General features: G+C 39.8%; 1 protein-coding gene across 5 annotated transcripts; it reads right to left on the bottom strand.

Moving 5' to 3' along the window:
• Positions 1–741: 741 nt before the first annotated feature.
• On the bottom strand, positions 742–17,784 carry DBT (dihydrolipoamide branched chain transacylase E2). Of its 5 annotated transcripts, XM_048861318.2 has the most exons (12): positions 17,704–17,772; positions 15,431–15,469; positions 11,622–11,745; positions 11,369–11,444; positions 10,271–10,452; positions 7,398–7,525; positions 6,687–6,930; positions 5,370–5,536; positions 4,861–4,938; positions 3,515–3,706; positions 3,240–3,311; positions 742–1,413 (listed from the first exon to the last, which is right to left on the bottom strand). In XM_048861318.2, exons 1-12 carry the CDS (start codon positions 17,752–17,754, stop codon positions 1,246–1,248), a joined length of 1,521 nt encoding a protein of 506 aa, XP_048717275.1. In that variant the 5' UTR covers positions 17,755–17,772; the 3' UTR covers positions 742–1,245. The 5 variants fall into 5 exon arrangements, with proteins under 5 accessions (XP_048717275.1, XP_048717276.1, XP_048717279.1 ...); XM_048861319.1 differs by lacking the exon at positions 15,431–15,469 and having other exon boundaries at positions 17,704–17,784; XM_048861322.2 differs by lacking the exons at positions 15,431–15,469; positions 17,704–17,772 and adding an exon at positions 13,438–13,534.
• Positions 17,785–19,347: the final 1,563 nt, after the last annotated feature.

Here is a 19,347-nt window from a genome sequence, read left to right as displayed (position 1 = left end):
CATTTTGGGATGTATAAGTAGGGGCATAGCGAGCAGATCGAGGGACGTGATCGTCCCCTCTATTCGACACTGGTGAGGCCTCATCTGGAGTACTGTGTCCAGTTTTGGGCCCCACACTACAAGAAGGATGTGGATAATTTGGAGAGAGTCCAGCGAAGGGCAACAAAAATGATTAGGGGTCTGGAACACATGAGTTATGAGGAGAGGCTGAGGGAACTGGGATTGTTTAGTCTGCAGAAGAGAAGAATGAGGGGGGATTTGATAGCTGCTTTCAACTACCTGAGAGGTGGTTCCAGAGAGGATGGTTCTAGACTATTCTCAGTGGTAGAAGAGGACAGGACAAGGAGTAATGGTCTCAAGTTGCAGTGGGGGAGGTTTAGGTTGGATATTAGGAAAAACTTTTTCACTAGGAGGGTGGTGAAACACTGGAATGCGTTACCTAGGGAGGTGGTGAAATCTCCTTCCTTAGAAGTTTTTAAGGTCAGGCTTGACAAAGCCCTGGCTGGGATGATTTAATTGGGGATTGGTCCTGCTTTGAGCAGGGGGTTGGACTAGATGACCTCCTGAGGTCCCTTCCAACCCTGATAGTCTATGATTCTATGATTCTAAGTAAATTTTTGGGGATATTGTCATCTTCCATTGTCACTTGATACTAAATACCTGTGCTAAGAACTTTCTATGTTTACGAGGACTAGAGGAAACATTAGCACCATTAAACAAAAAAAAGTGCACTGGACATCGTTAAAGATAATCATAAAGACATTTTATTTGTACATTATTTCTGCATAATTTCTTTCAGGAACTTGGAAATATTCCATTAGATTTGTTAAAATAAATTCCTGTTTTCAACCAGGAATAACTGTGATGTAACTTCCCTTCTATCCAGAATAAGCAGTTTAGAAGTACTGCAGACATGTAGATAACTATATTTCGGTAATGCCAGCTTAGTGGCAGTCAGCACATATTATCACAGTCAGGCACTAAATACTTCCCCCCATCACATTTTGAAGTCACATCATGACCTATTAAGTATGACAGCCTCCCGTAGAATAAATTACAGAACTACTCATTTTAACTGAAAAGAATGGAACAGGTTATCAATCGACTGACATAGGCTCTTGAGACCTTTCAACCACATAATATAATAAGAAAAGTACTAACGGGTATATGCTAGCATAGCTAGCTTTTATAATTATTGAGTTTAATCCCCAAAAGTTTAAGGATGTGTTCTGGCATTAGTCTTCTTTATTTAAGATCTAGCAGCATGGAAGCAGGCTTCTCCAAATAAGATTTCCACAAGTTAGAAAAACGGGCCATTGTAGCTCCATCAATAATTCTATGATCAGCTGACCAGCTCACATTCATTATCTGTGCTTCAAATACTTCCCCTTTACCATTAAATCGGGGAAGAACCTAGAAAGAACAGAAGGGAAGAAAACAGGAAGCTGATGAAAGAGAAACTATACAAACATGATTCTTCTCTTAACAATTGCTAGAGTAGATATGGAGTAGTATTTCTATTAAGAGAATACAGATTTCCCCCCAATTGTTTGTGTAGTAGGTCTCAAACAGAATTACCACCTACCACTCCTAAGCAACCTTGCTGAGTTTATCATAATTCCTCCCTGACTCCAAATTATCCTGCTAGACCAGCGGTCCCAAAAGCGTGAGGCGCGCCCCCTGAGGGGTCATGAAAGAACATTTGGTCCTGGTCCTGGTCCCAGATCCGCCTCAAGCTGCAGCCCAAGCCTCGGCCCTCTTACCCCCGTCCGCGTCCCCTCCAGCTCCTCAGGGGAGCTGCGGTCCCACTCCCTGACCCAGAGGGCGCGGACAGGGGTAAGGGAGGTATGACCCTGAAAAGTCTGGGGACCACTGTGCTAGAGAAGTTGATTGAACCTTTGGTACTGAGGTGACACATGCCTCCCAAACCTTCCCTAAAAGTTCAAAAAGGCATAGGGGAAATATATGAAAAGTATTATCCACTGAATGTAAGAGGGGAGGGTGTCTGTTTTGGTTTTTTGCTTGTCTACACTAACGAATGTACTTATCTGACTGTAAAAAGTTCTTAGATAGACTTATATCTCTGGATCACATAACAAAACTTAAATATCAGAAGCAATTTGTTTCAAGTTTTCTCCTGGTTTGAAACCCTGCAGTATTCTTTCTGAACAAAGATGGTATTATAAAACCCCTACAAATATCAGAATATAGGTGGCCCATTTCAAACAGTTGACAAGAAGGTGAGTATTTAGCAAGGGGAAATTAGTTTTTGTAAAAACAACGAGGAGTAACTGCTTGTCAACTGTTTGAAATGGGCCACCTTGTTTACATTGGCCTTATTAACACTAAAAAAGTGATTTCCACTCCTTCTTGTCAACTGTTGAGAACTGCCTACTTCCAACTTAAATTGAATTGGCCTCGTTAACACTGTCCCCCAACTTGGTAAGGCAACTCCCACCTTTTCATATGCTGTGTATTTATACCTCCCTACTGTATGTTCCACTCCATGCATCTGATGATGTGGGTTTTAGCCCATGAAAGCTTATGCCCAAATAAATTTGTTAGTCTCTAAAGTGCTACAAGGACTCCTTGTTGTTTTTGCTTATACAGACTAACACCGCTACCACTCTGAAATCTATAAAAACATTGTAAGAATTCATTTACAAAGTTTACATGGTGTCCTCCTTCCACATCTTGTACAAAAAATGCTTTCAGTAAGAACAATGTACAGTAGAACCTCAGAGTTACGAACACCAGAGTTATGAACTGATTAATCAACCACACACCTCATTTGGAACCAGAAGTATGCAATCAGGCAGTAGTAGAGACGAACACCCCTCCGCCCACAAAAAAATACAATACAGTACTGTATTAAATGTAAACTACTAAAAAAATAAAGCGAAAGTTATTTTTAAAAAAATTTGACAATGTAAGGAAACTGTTTCTGTGCTTACTTCATTTAAATTAAGATAGTTAAAAGCAGCATTTATCTTCTGCATAGTAAAGTTTCAAAGCTGTATTAAGTCAATGTTCAGCTCTAAACTTTTGAAAGAACAACCATAAAGTTTTGTTCAGAGGTACGAACATTTCAGAGTTACGAACAACCTCCATTCCCGAAGTGTTCGTAACTCTGAGGTTCTAGTGTATCGAAGGTAGACTAAATGCAAAGTTTTAATTGAACATGGTCTTACTACAGTACAAACACCCGTGTCTTTGTAGTTAGATCAACATACATGTACCTGTATCTTTCCAAGAGCACCAATAGCTACTTCAGGAGGTAGTATCACTGGTTTGGCATAGGTACCACCAATCTAAAAAGGGAAACCAAGAAAATTAGCTCAAGAATATTCCTGGAGTGCCCATTTGCAGCAGCAGCATGTTTCTTGTCTGCTGTATTGTAATATTTGTTAGAGAAAACACTTTTTTCTGACAATTACATATTTATCAACGTAACAGGTAGTAGTTATTTTTTAAACCAATTTTTTTCAGTATAAAACCTTTATTTTTAACTCACTGTGCCAATGTTGGAGAGAGTGAATGTTCCCCCAGTGAGGTCATTTGTTCCCAACTGGCCTGCAGAGCCCAAGGTCAGAAGGCGATTTAATTCAGAAGCAATCTCAAACACGCTACAGACCTGAACATTTTTCACATTAGGGACAATCAAGCCTTGTTCGGTGTCCATAGCAACTCCAATGTTGTGAGAAGCCTACAATGCATGCAGTTACAATACAGTAAGTTTCACGAACCAACCATAAGTTATATGTAAGTTAATGCAAAAAAAGGAAATATGAATTAGCTTTATTTTATACAAACTGAAGTGCTAAAATATTGTTTTCAGTATTTCCACAAAGGAAGTTTCTGTTCAGAATAAACCACACTCTATGCAGATTTGAATTTTTTAAAGACAAGTCTTTTTGGTACTCTCCATACAATTATGGAACAGTAAAGGCAACCTCCAAACTGTTTTTGGGGAGTTTAAATCTAGGAAATTTAGGATCCTGAGTTCAACATCCCCTTGGAAATATGAACTCTTTATTCTGTTAACAAATCTGTGCACACATCACAACAGTAAAAACTATCACCCATGTTGGCAGTCTCAGCAGTGAGACCATGAATTTAAAGGAAACAGAGACTGAACTTGCCCTTTCATCCTCTCAAGTGATTCAGAAAGAGTAGGTCTCAGAGATGTGGGGTAAGACAGTACAAGGGAAGCTTGCACTGCTGCCACCTGTGCTGTATCATTTCTGTAAATATAGGAGTTCAGTCCTCAGGACCATCAACCCAGCACCTTTCACAAGCACAAAATAAATCCATGCAAAATGTGTATTCTGCATAGCCCTGACCACAAACTCCCTATATTTTATATATTGCAAGTCAAGCTTCCTGCTTTCTGTCATACCAAGAAAATCCTTTTTTTTTTTAAATAGAAAGGTGACTTATTTAAGACATCAGGGTTGATAGATAGAACAGTGTCACCATTGCCAAAGTAACAAGACATTTCTACCCCTAAATTTTTATGGGTTATGGTTTGGGACTGTTTGGCCCCTTGTCAGAAAGAAGAGCAAGAGATCAGGTTGCTAATATGCTAGCAGTGGCATGTCTTTCTTAGCAGGTGCTATATAAATAGCATCAAGTGCATGAATGTTGCCCTCTCCATACAATCTATTTTGATATTAGATACAGGTGGTGGTGTACGGATCATTTTCCATCACAGTACTTAAGAATTGCTTTGGGCTCTGTTTTTTGTCCCTTTTCCACTAAAAAAAAAGTTAATTTATTTGTACTGAAAAAGAGCCCTATTAGATGCTTGGAGGAGCATTACTTCTTTGGCACAGGATTATTTTCATAAATTGCACCAACCTTGTATGTGATATTTTGACAGTTTTCATCCACAGACGCATTAAGAATAGGATAATGCAATAATCCCAGAGAAGCTGCCTGTTAAATAAAAAAAACAATATTAACACGAAGGGCTCTCTTAATACTCTTAACACCCAATGGAGAAAGGAAGGGACAGGATGAGTGTACCTCAGGGAGCTTGTAATATCCAGAATGCAATCAAGTGTTTGTCTAGGTTACTCTAATTTCTATTTTGAAATACTCTGGAGATCCATACAAGTACCTAGATAGGTAAAGGGAATGGGTTACTGTGAGCAAGAAGAGTTCTCACTGTAGAACTACAGAGGGTTTTTGTGTGTTGCTGATTGTAATGATGAGAGCGATAAAAAAAAAAGACAATTTATGAAAAGAGCTGGATGAAACTAAATGAAAAAAATGCAGAAGAAAAGCGAGTTTTTCCTTCCTCACCACTATGCCCTTTGGTGTATATGCCATCAGGAATCCTGTTCTGAAATGCAGCTATGACTCACCTTTATGAAGAAAGGCATAAAGGAGAGTTTAACTCCACGAACTTGTGCTAGAGGTTTCAATTCTTCTCTCAATTGAACGAGCTGAGTTAAGTCAATCTCATCACAATAACCAAAGTGAGGAATCTTCAGTGCAGCAGTCATGGTCTTTACCATCGCCTTGTGAAAACCTGAAAAATATTCAATGCTTTTATCAATAAAAAGCTTTTAGAAGCTCTAGAGTTAGTCAGTTTCTAATGTTCAGTTTTGTTTGAAAAACTATAAATCTTTCTTTCAAAAGTTGGGATAGAATCTACTTATGATCATTTGTGCTTGGGCACCAAATAACATTAGTACTACACCAAGAGCTACTAAAATAGCACTGGATACAACTGGATACTCTGAGTACCCTTCTCAGACCTGAAGAAGAGTAGCTCTGTGTAAGCTCAAAAGGTTGTCTCTCTCACCAACAGAAGCTGATCCAATAAAAGACACTACCTCACCCACCTTGTCTCTTTGTATACAATAGGAATTTTACCATGAGTGTGAAAATATTGACGGGGAGACTCTTGTTATACTCTTGTCTGAAGCAGGTACCCGATAACTTCAGTAATGAATTTATGCTGTCCCAAATGTTTGGAATTATCTCCGTATCCTAGCATCTGCCTCTAGATCATTCCTACAGGCTAACCACGTGTGCAAGACTCACAAACGTTAAGCTACATCAGTCTTTTCATCCTTTCTAGCGCCAATATTATATAACCGAGGAAAACACAAAATGCAATTTGCTCTCCCAGTGCATTTTGTCTTATCTGTGCCCCTCTTAGACTGGGAGCTCTACATGGCAAGACTGATTACATCACATATAAACAATCCTACTCGTTGATCCTGTTAATAAATTACATAATGATTTCTATAGGAATAGTATTCACAATACTGTTTGAAGAATTCCAGAGTACATATTTCCAAAATTTTGCACAAAATGTTTTTAGATGTTCATAATGCACAGTTACAAAAACAGAATTTAAAATGAACAGGTAAAAGCCACAGCCCGATGCTACTAGCAGAGAACATGATGAAACCACACAGTGCCAGAGAAGAACACTGACAACCCTGTCTGACCACCATCTGAAAAATTATTTCAAACTCTTCCTTTTTGCAAAGCACACTTACCTTTCCCGATTCTCATTGTCTCCCCACACTAGTGTGATTACAAAATGAAAGCTGCCTCTCCGTCAATGGGAATAGGAGAATCAATTTAAATGTTATCATTCACTGACTAATTATTTAGAAGTTATATCAACTATGAGTGTTACATCATGATTGTGTTTATGTTTTTACCTGTCACAGCCTCAGTTTTATCTTTCCCTGCAAACACGATGGGCTTGGAAATGGGTATAGGAATTTTAGTTCCTTTGTCCTTTGGAGCAGCTGGTGCAGTCTCCGATTTTGGTAATGGTGGGATAATTTCAGGTTTTGGTGATGGAGGTAAAATAGCTCCCGTCTGCTTGGCCAAATAATTGAGAATATCTTCTTTAAGGATGCGGTTATCTTTCCCTGTTCCAACAACTTCACTCAGTTTAATCTGAAAAGTATATAACAAACTATAGAACTTTTGCTATATAGCACAAGTAGAGAAATTATATGTTGTAACTGGATTATAAATACGAAAATGTTACAGGTACTCGAGTAACATTCCTCAGGTTAACACCTCCTTGTGACTTAGTATCTGCTCAAACACTATCTAAACTTTCTGAAAGACCTTGTGTGTCCTTAATTACATATGTATATTAAGGCAGAATAATGATGATTTAAAAGGTACTTTCTTCATATGGAAGAAATATTATGTACAAGCAGTTCACAGCTTCAACAGTGAAACACTATTCATTTGAAGCAAGCCATTTATCAACAACTTTTTTCATTGCTGTTCCCTGGCAATTCACCACCAGCTTTCAATAACACTAGAGTTTTATTGCCCTCCCAGATACAGTCAGACTAATATACAAGGAATGGATATAAAACAGAGCTGGCTTCAACAGAACACAAACCTACATTGTTTTCCATGGCAAGTCGACGGACTGCAGGGGTTGCTAGTGTTTTGTGGCCTTTTATCTCTTGGTGTGTGTGTTCTTCATGAGACACAGCAGGTGTCTCAACAACATCCTCTTCTGAGGCTACATCTGAAAATAATATAAAAATTGCTTTAACTTTACTACATTGCTCAAAGTGGTTTTGATTAAAACAGAGATATGTATACAGGTTATAGTTATGAATATATATATACATACATACATAGAAATATAGATATATATACACACATAGAGACAGATATAGATATAGAGATATAGATATAAATTGTAATTGTAACTCTGGTTCAACTTCAGCATCACCTCACAACAGGGTGATTAAGCACTCCGGAAGGGAGGGTCTACCTCCCCAACCAGAAGAGACTGGTTTCAAGCACCTAGTCACTTCACCTTGAATGGTCTTGATCTAGAGATCTTGATCTGTTTGATCTTGTATTTAGCTGTGCCATTCTGGGTATCTTTCTCAGATCTGAGGAAGAGCTCTGTGTAGCTTGAAAGCTTGTCTCTCTCACCAACAGAAGTTGGTCCAATAAAAGATATTACCTCACCACCTTGTCCTCTCTTTGGGACTGACATGGCTACTACACTGCATACACCTGGCCATTGTCCAGCCCAGGAGTAAACAATGAGGAATCATCAAAGCAAATGGGAACAGCCTGAACGTGAAAAGAAACCCAGTCTTCAGAAACTAAGAAAGGAGAGAGTTTTCTCCACTTTGAATATCTGTAGTGACTTTTAAAACGGAAGGAGTTTGTACTGAAGATCATCCAGAATTTGAAGTGCTGTCTCAATCCCTCCTACAGGTAGGCTGGGAAACTGTTTAAGGCAACAAGTAACTCTTATTAGAAAAGGGATTTTATCTGATATGAAAGTGAAAAGCTTGAGGTTGTGTCTTTATGTTTTCTATGTAACTTGTATATATGTTTGCTGTTCCTTACTATTTCATCTTTGAATCTGTGGTTTTTCTATTGAATAAACTTTGTTTATTTTCATCCCAAGCAGGTGCCTGGTGTGCAAACTGTGTGGAGCGTGTATGCCATAGTGAGCTAACTGGAAGAATGGGTTCATGGTTTCAGGGGTGATGAACCAGAGGGGAACAGTGCAAGAGTCTGGTAATTCAGAACTCAGGGAGGATTTATTGGGGGAGACTTGGGACAGGGAGGGCTGTTGGTATCTTCTCTGCAAAGAATAACTACACTGGTGAGAGCCAAGTTAAGACCATATGCTTGTGGGCAGACTACTGGTGTCAGGGAATTGAACCCATAGCTGCACAGCACAAGTTACAAGGCAGGTAGTGACAAAACTCCTTACTGGTCTGGATGGACCCCAAAACACCACAGGAAACCTTATAAGAAAAACTGTCCATTTTGGGACTTTTTAAAAACAATCACTAGATCAAATCAAGCAGTTTTGTCATTTTTTAAAAACATACTCAGGAAGAGAATTAACCTCAAGAAATTATGGATTTTCTAATCTCTAACTGACTGTATGAACAGTAAATAAAGCCCACTCTAGTGTAAAAAACGAAATTATTATGGAGATAAAACTGTGTTTAAACATACATAGTTTTTTTTCTTTTGGCAGTAATACTGCTAGTAGAGTATTTCACTTTACCTGAAGTAATTTAAATGTAATTAATACATTTAGATGTGGATCTGAAAAATACACAACAGTGTTAGATATTATTGAACTGATTAATGCCACATCAAGTTAAAAAAGCTTATTTGCAAATAAAGATTTAAGGTATCTATGTGATATTTAAATAAATTACTGAACAGTCATTATTTTATTTGAAATTCTAGTTAATCCCTTACATTTTACTCCCTAAAATAAAAGATAGCTCAGAAGTGTGTGTGTTCTGACAAGTAACAACGGTTCCAACAAAGGAAACCGTCCCGAGTGTTGAAGTTTAGAGGTGCAGTTATTTACATTTCTCTAAAATATTGCTCCGCTCAGAAGTTATTGTAATTCTCTCCAATACCTTTGGAAGCCAGAAGTCTGGGGAGAGTGTATACTTTGCTACTGTGTGATTTGTGGCATTTGCCATCATCATGAAAAGAAAACAAATAATAGCTGCATATTTACCGTCATATTGTACATAATCCAAATTATAGAATTTGGACTATCATAAATTTACATAAAATAGATTTTATTATCCTTTTCACAAGTATGTTTCCTTATTGTGGTTTCACTTGAGATTATCACTTTAGAGATTTAGGGTAACATTTTACAAAACATCTCAGTGACTCTGAATGTCAGTAGGACTTAAGACTAGTAAATCATCTAGGTTCTTAAAAATATTTCACCCTTACAAGTATAATATAATTATTCAACAAGACATCTGGTGGACCCCTAAGATAACCAATACTTAGTTTTATTCCCCTTTCCACAAAACATAGCTAGGTTGGTACCAGATACAAAGATATTATGCAAAACTGGACCACTAATTTATTTTTACTGAGTTCAGTATGGAACTGTTCCAAAACTTGGAGCTCCCCCTCCCCCCCCCCGGCGGGAGGGCAAGCCAGCACTCACAGCTCCAGTGCTGCGGGTGGGAAGCCCCGAGCCTCCATAACTAACACTAACACACACACGGCGGCGGGTGAGTTGAACGTGTGTGGCCCATGGGACGGATGAAAATGAGCAAAGGGCTGGATCTGGGCTGTAGGTTCCCCACCCATGGTGTAGTTTCTTATATACAGAAGTTAAATTTTATAGATTTTAATTAAATTCATTTTCTGCAAAAAATGTAATCTTAATCTTGAATTCCCCTGGATATCTGGATGGTTTTGACAACAAAAATAAATTAATATGCAAGAGGAAAAGTGTTAACAATACCTTTCAGGGCATCAGTTTCTATGTCCACTAATGGTTTTCCAACATAAGCAATTTCATCTAGATTATAATGGAGTTTTCTAATGATGCCATCATAACGACTAGTGATAGTGACAGAAGCTTTATCACTTTGTACTTCACAGATGCTATCAAACTGAGACACACTATCACCTTCTTTTACATACCTACGGGGGGGAAAAGATAGGCTTACATAGCACATGAGAGTAAAATCATACTGGCTCAATGTATTCTTTTAATAAACCCAAATACAATTAACAGTATAATATAATGTGTTGTTTAAACTGTGAATGTATTCTTTTGTATACCTCTTGCCAGCCTATAGACAGGAGAACTATCTTTGATATGCAAAATGTTACCATGACTTGGGATTCTTCCCCACAATACATTTGTTCTATCACTTTACTTCAAATATAATAGTGTTCTCTTGACAGTATACAAACCATTTCTAACTAAAAGCCTCATGTTCAGTGATGAAGGTAAGTTTCATTAATTTATAGCACAGGTTGGTCTGATCCTGATAACATGAATATGTGACAGGGAAGCTCTGCGGTTGAAGAGTCTATCTCCTATTACAAAAGTGAAGTACACCTCCAGCTGACACTGAGCAAAAAGCATTCCATGGCTGCTTTCCCCTTAGTGGAGTCTCCAATTCTGTTCAGTCAATTTACCATTGAGTTTTTGGGAACGATTTCTGTGCTAGGTTCTTCCATTTTAAAAGAAATTATGGGCCTAACTGAGGTTTTCCTAGGCAGAAGCTCCTTTCCAAAATTCAGCCTAACACATGTGGCCCAAACTTAAACCTCCTGCACCCTGAAAACAGTCATTGTGGAAGGAAGAGAGAGTGCTACCTTCAGCTGTAATTAAATAATGGACTCTCCCTCAAAGCAGTCCATGATGAGGTAGAACAATAGAATATTAAACTCAGATTATACAGGGCATGGGTCTTCAAAATGTGGCAAACATAATTCAAAAAAGCCTACACAGGTAACACAAAAAGGTTATTCACAATCTATTAATAATTAATGTAGACATTAAAGCATTTTTAATTTCTAAGTATATTAGTAAGAAAATTAAATTTACCATTCTTTCACAGTCACCTCTGTAATTCCTTCTCCAATATCAGAGAGCTTAAACTGGACAATTTGGCCATTTGAAACTTGAAATAGATAATCAGACAAAAATAGCAAGTTAAATATTAAATCTAAAATACCAGCTAGAAAAATGTCAATGCAACAAATACACTAGATTATGTACTAGTAATTAGATGTAAATCACAGACTACTAACATAACGGGAGTGTAAAGTAAGTTATTTAAATATGAAAAAAAACTTACTAGCAGATGTTCTGAACAATCTGTGTTGATGACTAAACTTGAATGCAGATTTGTCAAATATGCTCATGTATTTGGACTTTATAAAGCGAACACTGCTACATGATCTAATATGGTGAACACAGATCTGGAGGAAAAAAATCTCAAGTATTAAGAAGGTGGTGTCTTAAGTTACAATTGAAAACATTCTATAAAGTATACAGATTCTAAATTAGCACAGTCTTTATTTGTCATATGTACTTATATAGTTTTACTAATATAACACTTGGGAGTTCAAAGACATCAAAATATCAAGCACTTTGTCATCACTAGATAAAAATCATGACAAGATTTGGCATCAGATATATAGCTGCTATTGTCTCTAAGCAACTGGCATATGTTTTACAAAGATTACATACACACACACTAAACACGAGTACTGCCATTTGAAATATTCATATGCAAAATGCATGCTGGAAAAAACTTAATGTGAGGGAAAAAATCTGTACATTTTCCTTTGTCTTTATAGCAATCACAAGTTGATCTGAGGTGCTAATTAGAAAGTAATTGAGATTATAAGGCACAAACAACTGCCTTTCCATTCCCATTTAAAATAATCTAAGATTGGCACATACCTTCAGGTAATTATTCTTTAACATCAACTTTATTAAATTATTTTAGCATTGGGTATAATTTGCTTGTTTTCTTTAGATCTGAAATTATATTCAGTCCAGAAACCTAATTCAGGAGTCAATACAATAGTCTGAAAAGTTCTTTGATATAAAGGCATTGTCGTCTCAGAAGCTGTAATTCTGGATAAATGCCTATGGGCCAAGAGTGCTCCCACTGAAGTTAATGCGTGTTTTATCACCTCAATGGCAGTTAAATCAAGCCCTTAGAGGCAGAAACCAGTTTACTACTTTAGTATGAAACATATTTATTTAATTTTTATTCTGGTTTTATGTTGTCTAAAAATGATCCAGAAAGCTAACAAAGATAACTTTAAATAAATTAACTGCTGAGATTTGCTACCTAAAAACAACACCAAAAGACAAAACTCAGGTGCTACAATGTACCTCAAGTGGCTCAGATTATAAAATTTGGAAATTATCTTCTTAGAGGATCCAGAAAAGAGGATACCTGCATGGGAAAGTTTGCAATTATGTGTTTTAACTTAATATTTTTTCCTCTCTTAGTTCAGTCAAATAGAAAAGCATATTAACTTCCTATAGACAAAGCATATTAAACTTCTCCCATAAACTAGGAAAGGATTGGTTTTAAGTAACACCTTTCATAAGAAAGGTAACCCAGAATACTATGCTATATTGAATTAGGTACTGTTCGCGTATTTCTTATGCATATTAGTATAAATAATTTGATCTGATATATAAATACCTATAACTGTTTCCTTCCTTTCCAGAAACAACATTTACATTGCACAGGCTAACTCTTACAACATTCCAATGTCATTTTCAGCTACCTTTAGCTACTTGTTACTGAGACAGTCTCTGTTGAGCCAGAATGAGTATTTTTCTAATTCCCCCTATCAATAATATCCCTTCCTGTCTATTTTCATGACAAAAATTCAGCAAAATAATATTAAAAGATGGTAGCTGTTGTTTCATGAAAGCATTTAAAGTTCATGGCAAGTTAGATTACATTCCAGTAAAATGTGAATGACTTTTCTGCCTTGATTTTTCGATTTTTTTTGGTTACGTTTACATCTCTCCACTTGCGATCATGGCCATATTGTTTGCTCAATAAGGCTTATTCATTCAAAACATACAATACAATTCTATTTCCTTATAAAAACCCTAACTGGAAAATGCTCAAAATTTACCTGAATAGATGATTACAAGCAGCAGCCTCAAACCTCTGAACTATCACTAAATCTGAAGTTTCATGAATGCATTCCATTTGATTTTAACATTAGGTAACCATTGAAGATAGTAAATTAGTACTGTCACTGCCAAAAAAACAGACTGGTTTTGGTACAGAAGATTTTCAGTCCTGTCTTGAGTTGACATTTTTAGGAATAATTAAAAACGAATGCAGTGTTTAAATGAAATCTGTCTTTGATTTTTAATACTACACATTCTTTACAAAAAAACTTGGTGCATTAACATATTAAATGAATCATCCAGCATGTAGTCTCTTTATACAGTAGGGTGTGCCTTTCTTAACAGCTCAAATCCATGGACTAAAAATGCTGGTAATTTCACTGCGTAATATCATTATAGCAATATTTATTGTTTTATTAAACAAATTCCAAAATAATTTATTATGTCATGAAATAAGAGATTCACCCTATTAATCCTGTAGTAGGTGTACCATTTAAATAATCCAACAGATATAAGAATGTTAATCACATACACTGATCTTTATAGGATTGGGCCTTAGTTAGAAACTGAGTGGAAACAAGCTTTGTAGGCTAGCTAAAGCCAGAAAATATTTATGAAAACAAGTGCTTGACACACAGGGTATGTCTTTACTGGTTGACTGGCATCCAGGTCTGAACACCAGAGTTAGCCTAAACTGGGTTTGAATGTTTCCATAGTAAAGTCATACAAATGTTACTGTGTCCTCTCTGTTCCTGCACTCACTTGTGTGTACTTGGGGGCATATCCATGGTTCTTTGTGCTGAGACACTAAGATTCTTTCCCAGTCAACTGTGGGAGAACTTGTCTGTCCTTTGAGGGGCCCTATAGGAAGGGTATTAGAGGACTACCAGCACTCAAGTGATTTGACCTGGATCTTCTCTGTAGAGCAGGCTGGTTTCTGCCCAAGTGAAAGCAGCAGATTCTAATCTATACCCTCTGCCATATAAACTAGCCCGGAGGTGAAGCACCTCCAAACCTGGGTCACAAGTTTTTCTATAGAGATGATAAGGGGGTGCGGGCTAAAATCTGGGTAAGAGCTCAAGTTGATTGCACAGGGAAGATATACCCATAGCGATATTTATATCAACACTGCCATTGTCTGACAATTACAGTAACACAACAGTCTTCCCATGCAAATGTTAAACATATTTCCAGAATGGTTCTGTTGGCCCAGTTTTGCTCCTAGATTTCTAGATAGCACAGGGGCCTATTGTACCTTTCTCAATCTATGGCTGTCCAGGAAACTACACTGCTAGCTTCACAACAGCAGTTGATGCCATATTCCCCTTCAGTCTTGATTACCATTATATACTCTACTTAAAGTTACTACTTAAGTCCATGTGGAAGCTACAGTTAGTGGAGAATGCTACTACTTTCTTCATATGTGGGGCACCTGAAACAACACATGTGCTCGTAATTTTGTGTTGACTGTTAGTTTGCAGGTACAATACAAGTTGTTGATCTTTACAGACCTGAATTAAAGTTATGGGACCAGTTAAATTAAACTACAAAGCACTCAATCTCAAAACCCAGTCTGAACACAGTGTGTTCAGTGTAGGGCCTTTCAGTGGAGGATGTCTACTTTTGGAACTCACTTGTCCCAGCAGTCTCTCAGAACTAGAACATAACTGAACTTCAGGGCAAGTAATTTTTTGAAAAAAATACTTGTTTAAATTTTGTTTTGCATACATTTTCTATATTTGAAAGTGCACAGCTGCCTTCATAGAAATCAGTAAAATAAAAATTGTATTACATAAGTTGAGGTAAAAATATATTTACTGAATCCTGACAACCCTCATGACTCTTTTCAGTGGATGTTTTCAGGAAGAGAAATGGAATGTCTTCCAAGAATAAGAGAAAATGCATGCAATTAGGTATCCAATATAAACACGCAATGCTAAATTACAGACCAGATAACTCTCTGATGCAAATAGACAAAAGAAGCACTTTTACCTTAACATAGTTTTCCTCTGGATATGAAAAGCAGGCAGCCTGATTAGATGGAAGATTAACAAGACAATGCAGAAACAAGAAGCGGGAGTTTTCAAAATGCTTTGACAATTACAGTGAGTTGATTATTGTCTAAAAAATGGTTGATTGCTAAACTGTTTATTGACAATTGTCACAAAAATCCTTTGTTACAGTATTATTAAGTGAATCCTAAATAAGAGGGAAAACTTGATAGGTCTGTGACTAGATGGAGCTGGATATAATTGTTTATAGCTTATAAAATGCTGTGGGGACAAAAAATATCCACTTCTCTCACAAAGCAGGATATATGTTGATTTTTAAATGGTTTTTCATTTGGAAAAGCTCATGAGATATTTTCATTTTTGTGAAGTTCCACACAATGACAACAATCATATAATCCTAAACCAATACGCTTCAATAAAAGTTACAATATAGACAGTTGCAAATACTGAGCATTTTGCAAAAACATTTTTAATTGATGAGATTACAAGTTTTATTAAAAGCAGACTGTTTGAACCCCTCTCAGTAAATCATGAGGCTGCTTATTCCAGCTCTGAGGAGCTACACATACAACACGGTTGCGACGCAAAGACACAAACACAAGGATTCTATATAGGGATGTATGAGTATATGAAGGGAGTTGCCATCTCTGTGGGATATATAGGTGATACAATGGGACAGATAACTGTGAGGCTCACCTAAAAAAGGGTATAGCTGGCTTATGAGAATACGTATTTGAGATGTGGATTTCCTTGTAGAGATGTTTGTATATTGAAGAGATATGAAACAGTAGGGAAATATCTGTATTGGGATGTCTGGGCTGGTGGGTTATGGGGTGGGGAGGGGTTCACATTGGGGTGTCTGAGCTGGGAGGCTCTGGCATGGGGACCACACTGGGGTGTTGGCTATGGCAAGAGACAAGTCAGCACAAGGGAGTCTTGGACAGGAGCTATGGCACAGGGATGGGTCCACATGGGTATCTGGGACAGGGGCGCTCTGGGGTGTCGGTGACAGGTCTTCACTGAGGTGTCTGGGACAGGAGGTATGGCCTCCGGGAGGGGTTCGCACAGGGGCGACAGGGACAGGGGCTGTGAGAAGGAACAGGTCTGCACTAGGGTGTCTGGGACAGGAGGTATAGCCTCCGGGAGGGGTTCACACAGGGATGACAGGGACAGGGGCGACAGGGACAGGGGCTGTGAGAAGGAACAGGTCTGCACTAGGGTGTCTGGGACAGGAGGTATGGCCTCCGGGAGGGGTTCGCACAGGGGCGACAGGGACAGGGGCTGTGGGAAGGAACAGGTCTGCACTGGGGTGTCTGGGACAGGAGGTATGGCCTCCGGGAGGGGTTCGCACAGGGGCGACAGGGACAGGGGCTGTGGGAAGGAACAGGTCTGCACTGGGGTATCTGGGACAGGAGGTATGGCCTCCGGGAGGGGTTCGCACAGGGGCGACAGGGACGGGGCTGTGGGAAGGAACAGGTCTGCACTAGGGTGTCTGGGACAGGAGGTATGGCCTCCGGGAGGGGTTCGCACAGGGGCGACAGGGACAGGGGCTGTGGGAAGGAACAGGTCTGCACTAGGGTGTCTGGGACAGGAGGTATGGCCTCCGGGAGGGGTTCGCACAGGGGCGACAGGGACAGGGGCTATGGGAAGGAACAGGTCTGCACTGGGGTGTCTGGGACAGGAGGTATGGCCTCCGGGAGGGGTTCGCACAGGGGCGACAGGGACAGGGGCTGTGGGAAGGAACAGGTCTGTACTGGGGTGTCTGGGACAGGAGGTATGGCCTCCGGGAGGGGTTCGCACAGGGGCGACAGGGACAGGGGCTGTGGGAAGGAACAGGTCTGCACTGGGGTATCTGGGACAGGAGGTATGGCCTCCGGGAGGGGTTCGCACAGGGGCGACAGGGACAGGGGCTGTGGGAAGGAACAGGTCTGTACTGGGGTATCTGGGACAGGAGGTATGGCCTCCGGGAGGGGTTCGCAGAGGGGTGACAGGGGCGACAGGGGCTGTGGGAAGGAACAGGTCTGCACTGGGGTGTCTGAGACGGGGGCTGTGGGTTGGGACAGCTCCAAAGTTACGCGGCAAGGGGAGGTGTCTGGGGCGGGGGTCTCTCCACTGGGGACCTCCCTCTCTCCCCTGCTCAGGCGGGGCAGGAGGTGCCAGAGGCAGCAGCTCCCCGGCGGGCCCGCGCACTTGAGAAGGCGGGGGTGCACGCGCTGCCTGTCCCCTCATCAGCTCAGAAGGCGCCCCCCTTACCAGGCGCCCCGCAGTCCGCCCGCAGCTCCTCAACGCCCTCACTGCCGCCATCTTAAACAGGAAAGAGAGGGAGCCCCCACTACGACCCCCACACCTCCCACCTGTCCACCAATCAGAAGACAGCCTCCGACACAACAGCCAATCAGGGGTAGAGGACTACCTCACTCCCACAGCCAGTCGGTGGTCTAGGGAGCGGCAAGGTCTTGGGGCATCAGTTTGTTAGGGCGCGGCGGAGCGTTGTGAGTCGGGGCGGGCAGCGCGTGGGCGTGGCTGGGGGGCGAGAGGGCGTCCCCCAAAAGGTGACACTGCTGGGGAAGGGACTTCGGGGAGACTCGTACCGCACAGCACGGGGCGGAGGAAGGAATCGTGGCAGCTTCAAACGGGCCCGTCTCATCCACGTGAATTCACAGCGTCTTAAGTTCACCTGTGCCAGAGTCCCCACGCCCATGATGCTTATACCACCACCCAAGGTGGCCCGCTTTCCCTGGGTGTTGGAAATGATTGTCTTTCCCACGCCCCTGCAGGAAAGACACCCAAAGGGGGTCGCGGGATGAAACTGACTGCTGTAGCACTCAGTCTTCTTCAGTGATGTTTTACACCGATTGAACTGAGCACCCGCAAAGGATGTCGTCAGTGCACAAAGTCAACAAATTTGGGGGGACGGGGAGGATGACGGTTTTTCTTTGATCCTTCAGTTATAAGGATTTTAGAGGTTACCTAATAGTTACAAAAATATCAGATTGAAATATGACTATTAAATGGAATTTCAGTTTTAAATTTCATAATAAACATTAAAGAGTGGTTTCAGAGTAACAGCCGTGTTAGTCTGTATTCGCAAAAAGAAAAGGAGTACTTGTAGCACCTTAGAGACTAACCAATTTATTTGAGCATGAGCTTTCGTGAGCTACAGCTCACTTCATCAGAAGTGGGTGATTATCAAATAAAGAAAGTTGGTATTTCTTATTGTTTTAGTTTTTTAAACTCTTTACTCTCTGAGATTATTTTTATTTAATTCAATCTTCTCGGAGGACAGCCCTGCAAATCCGCAGATATCCGCTTTATATCTGCACCCGCGGGCCATTTTTGCAGATCATGGACGGATGCCGATCCAAATTTTATATCTAACGCCCTGCAAATCTGCAGATATCCGTGGATTATTTTTGCGGATCATGGATCAGATGCGGATGAAAATTTTGTATCTGTGCAGGGCTCTATCTTGGAGCTTTCACAACAACTGAAAATGCATACTATCAAAATTGTCCCTTGTATCTACACAGTAAGACCTTGTCTGCATACAGTGTTCCTAATGTGGATGCAGTTATATTGGTGTAAATGTGCTTATAACAACATAATTTCTTCCTAGGAAGCAGAATAAACTAAATCAGTAGAAGCACATTTACACTAGTATAACTGCATTCAAACTAGAGGTTGTACTGGTATAACTATTGCAGTAAAAAAAATCACCCCCAAACATAATTATACCCGTACAAAATCTGTAGGAAATATTATATCCCTTTATTTTATGACCCCTTTTTTTCTTGTTCATTTTGACATCATACGGTAGCCTTATAACGTATTCGATTGATAGTTTTCTTAACTTTTCCTCAATTGTTTCCTGCTTTATGAGACGCAAAAGCAAGTATG

This window comes from Caretta caretta, chromosome 8 (assembly GCF_965140235.1).
Source record: "Caretta caretta isolate rCarCar2 chromosome 8, rCarCar1.hap1, whole genome shotgun sequence".
Lineage (NCBI taxonomy): Eukaryota > Metazoa > Chordata > Testudines > Cheloniidae > Caretta > Caretta caretta.
The sequence above is the reverse complement of the archived record's forward strand: the minus strand, read 5'-3'. Positions and strand labels throughout refer to the sequence as shown.

Coding starts and splice junctions, on each gene's coding strand:
- DBT (XM_048861318.2), bottom strand. CDS start 17,754: ATGGCGGCAGTGAGGGCGTTGAGGAGCTGCGGGCGGACTGCGGGGCGC. Junction 15,470..17,703: donor GGCGGACTGCGGGGCGCCTG/GTAAGGGGGGCG, acceptor CCATCTAATCAG/GCTGCCTGCTTTTCATATCC. Junction 1,414..3,239: donor GTGCTCTTGGAAAGATACAG/GTACATGTATGT, acceptor TGTTCTTTCTAG/GTTCTTCCCCGATTTAATGG.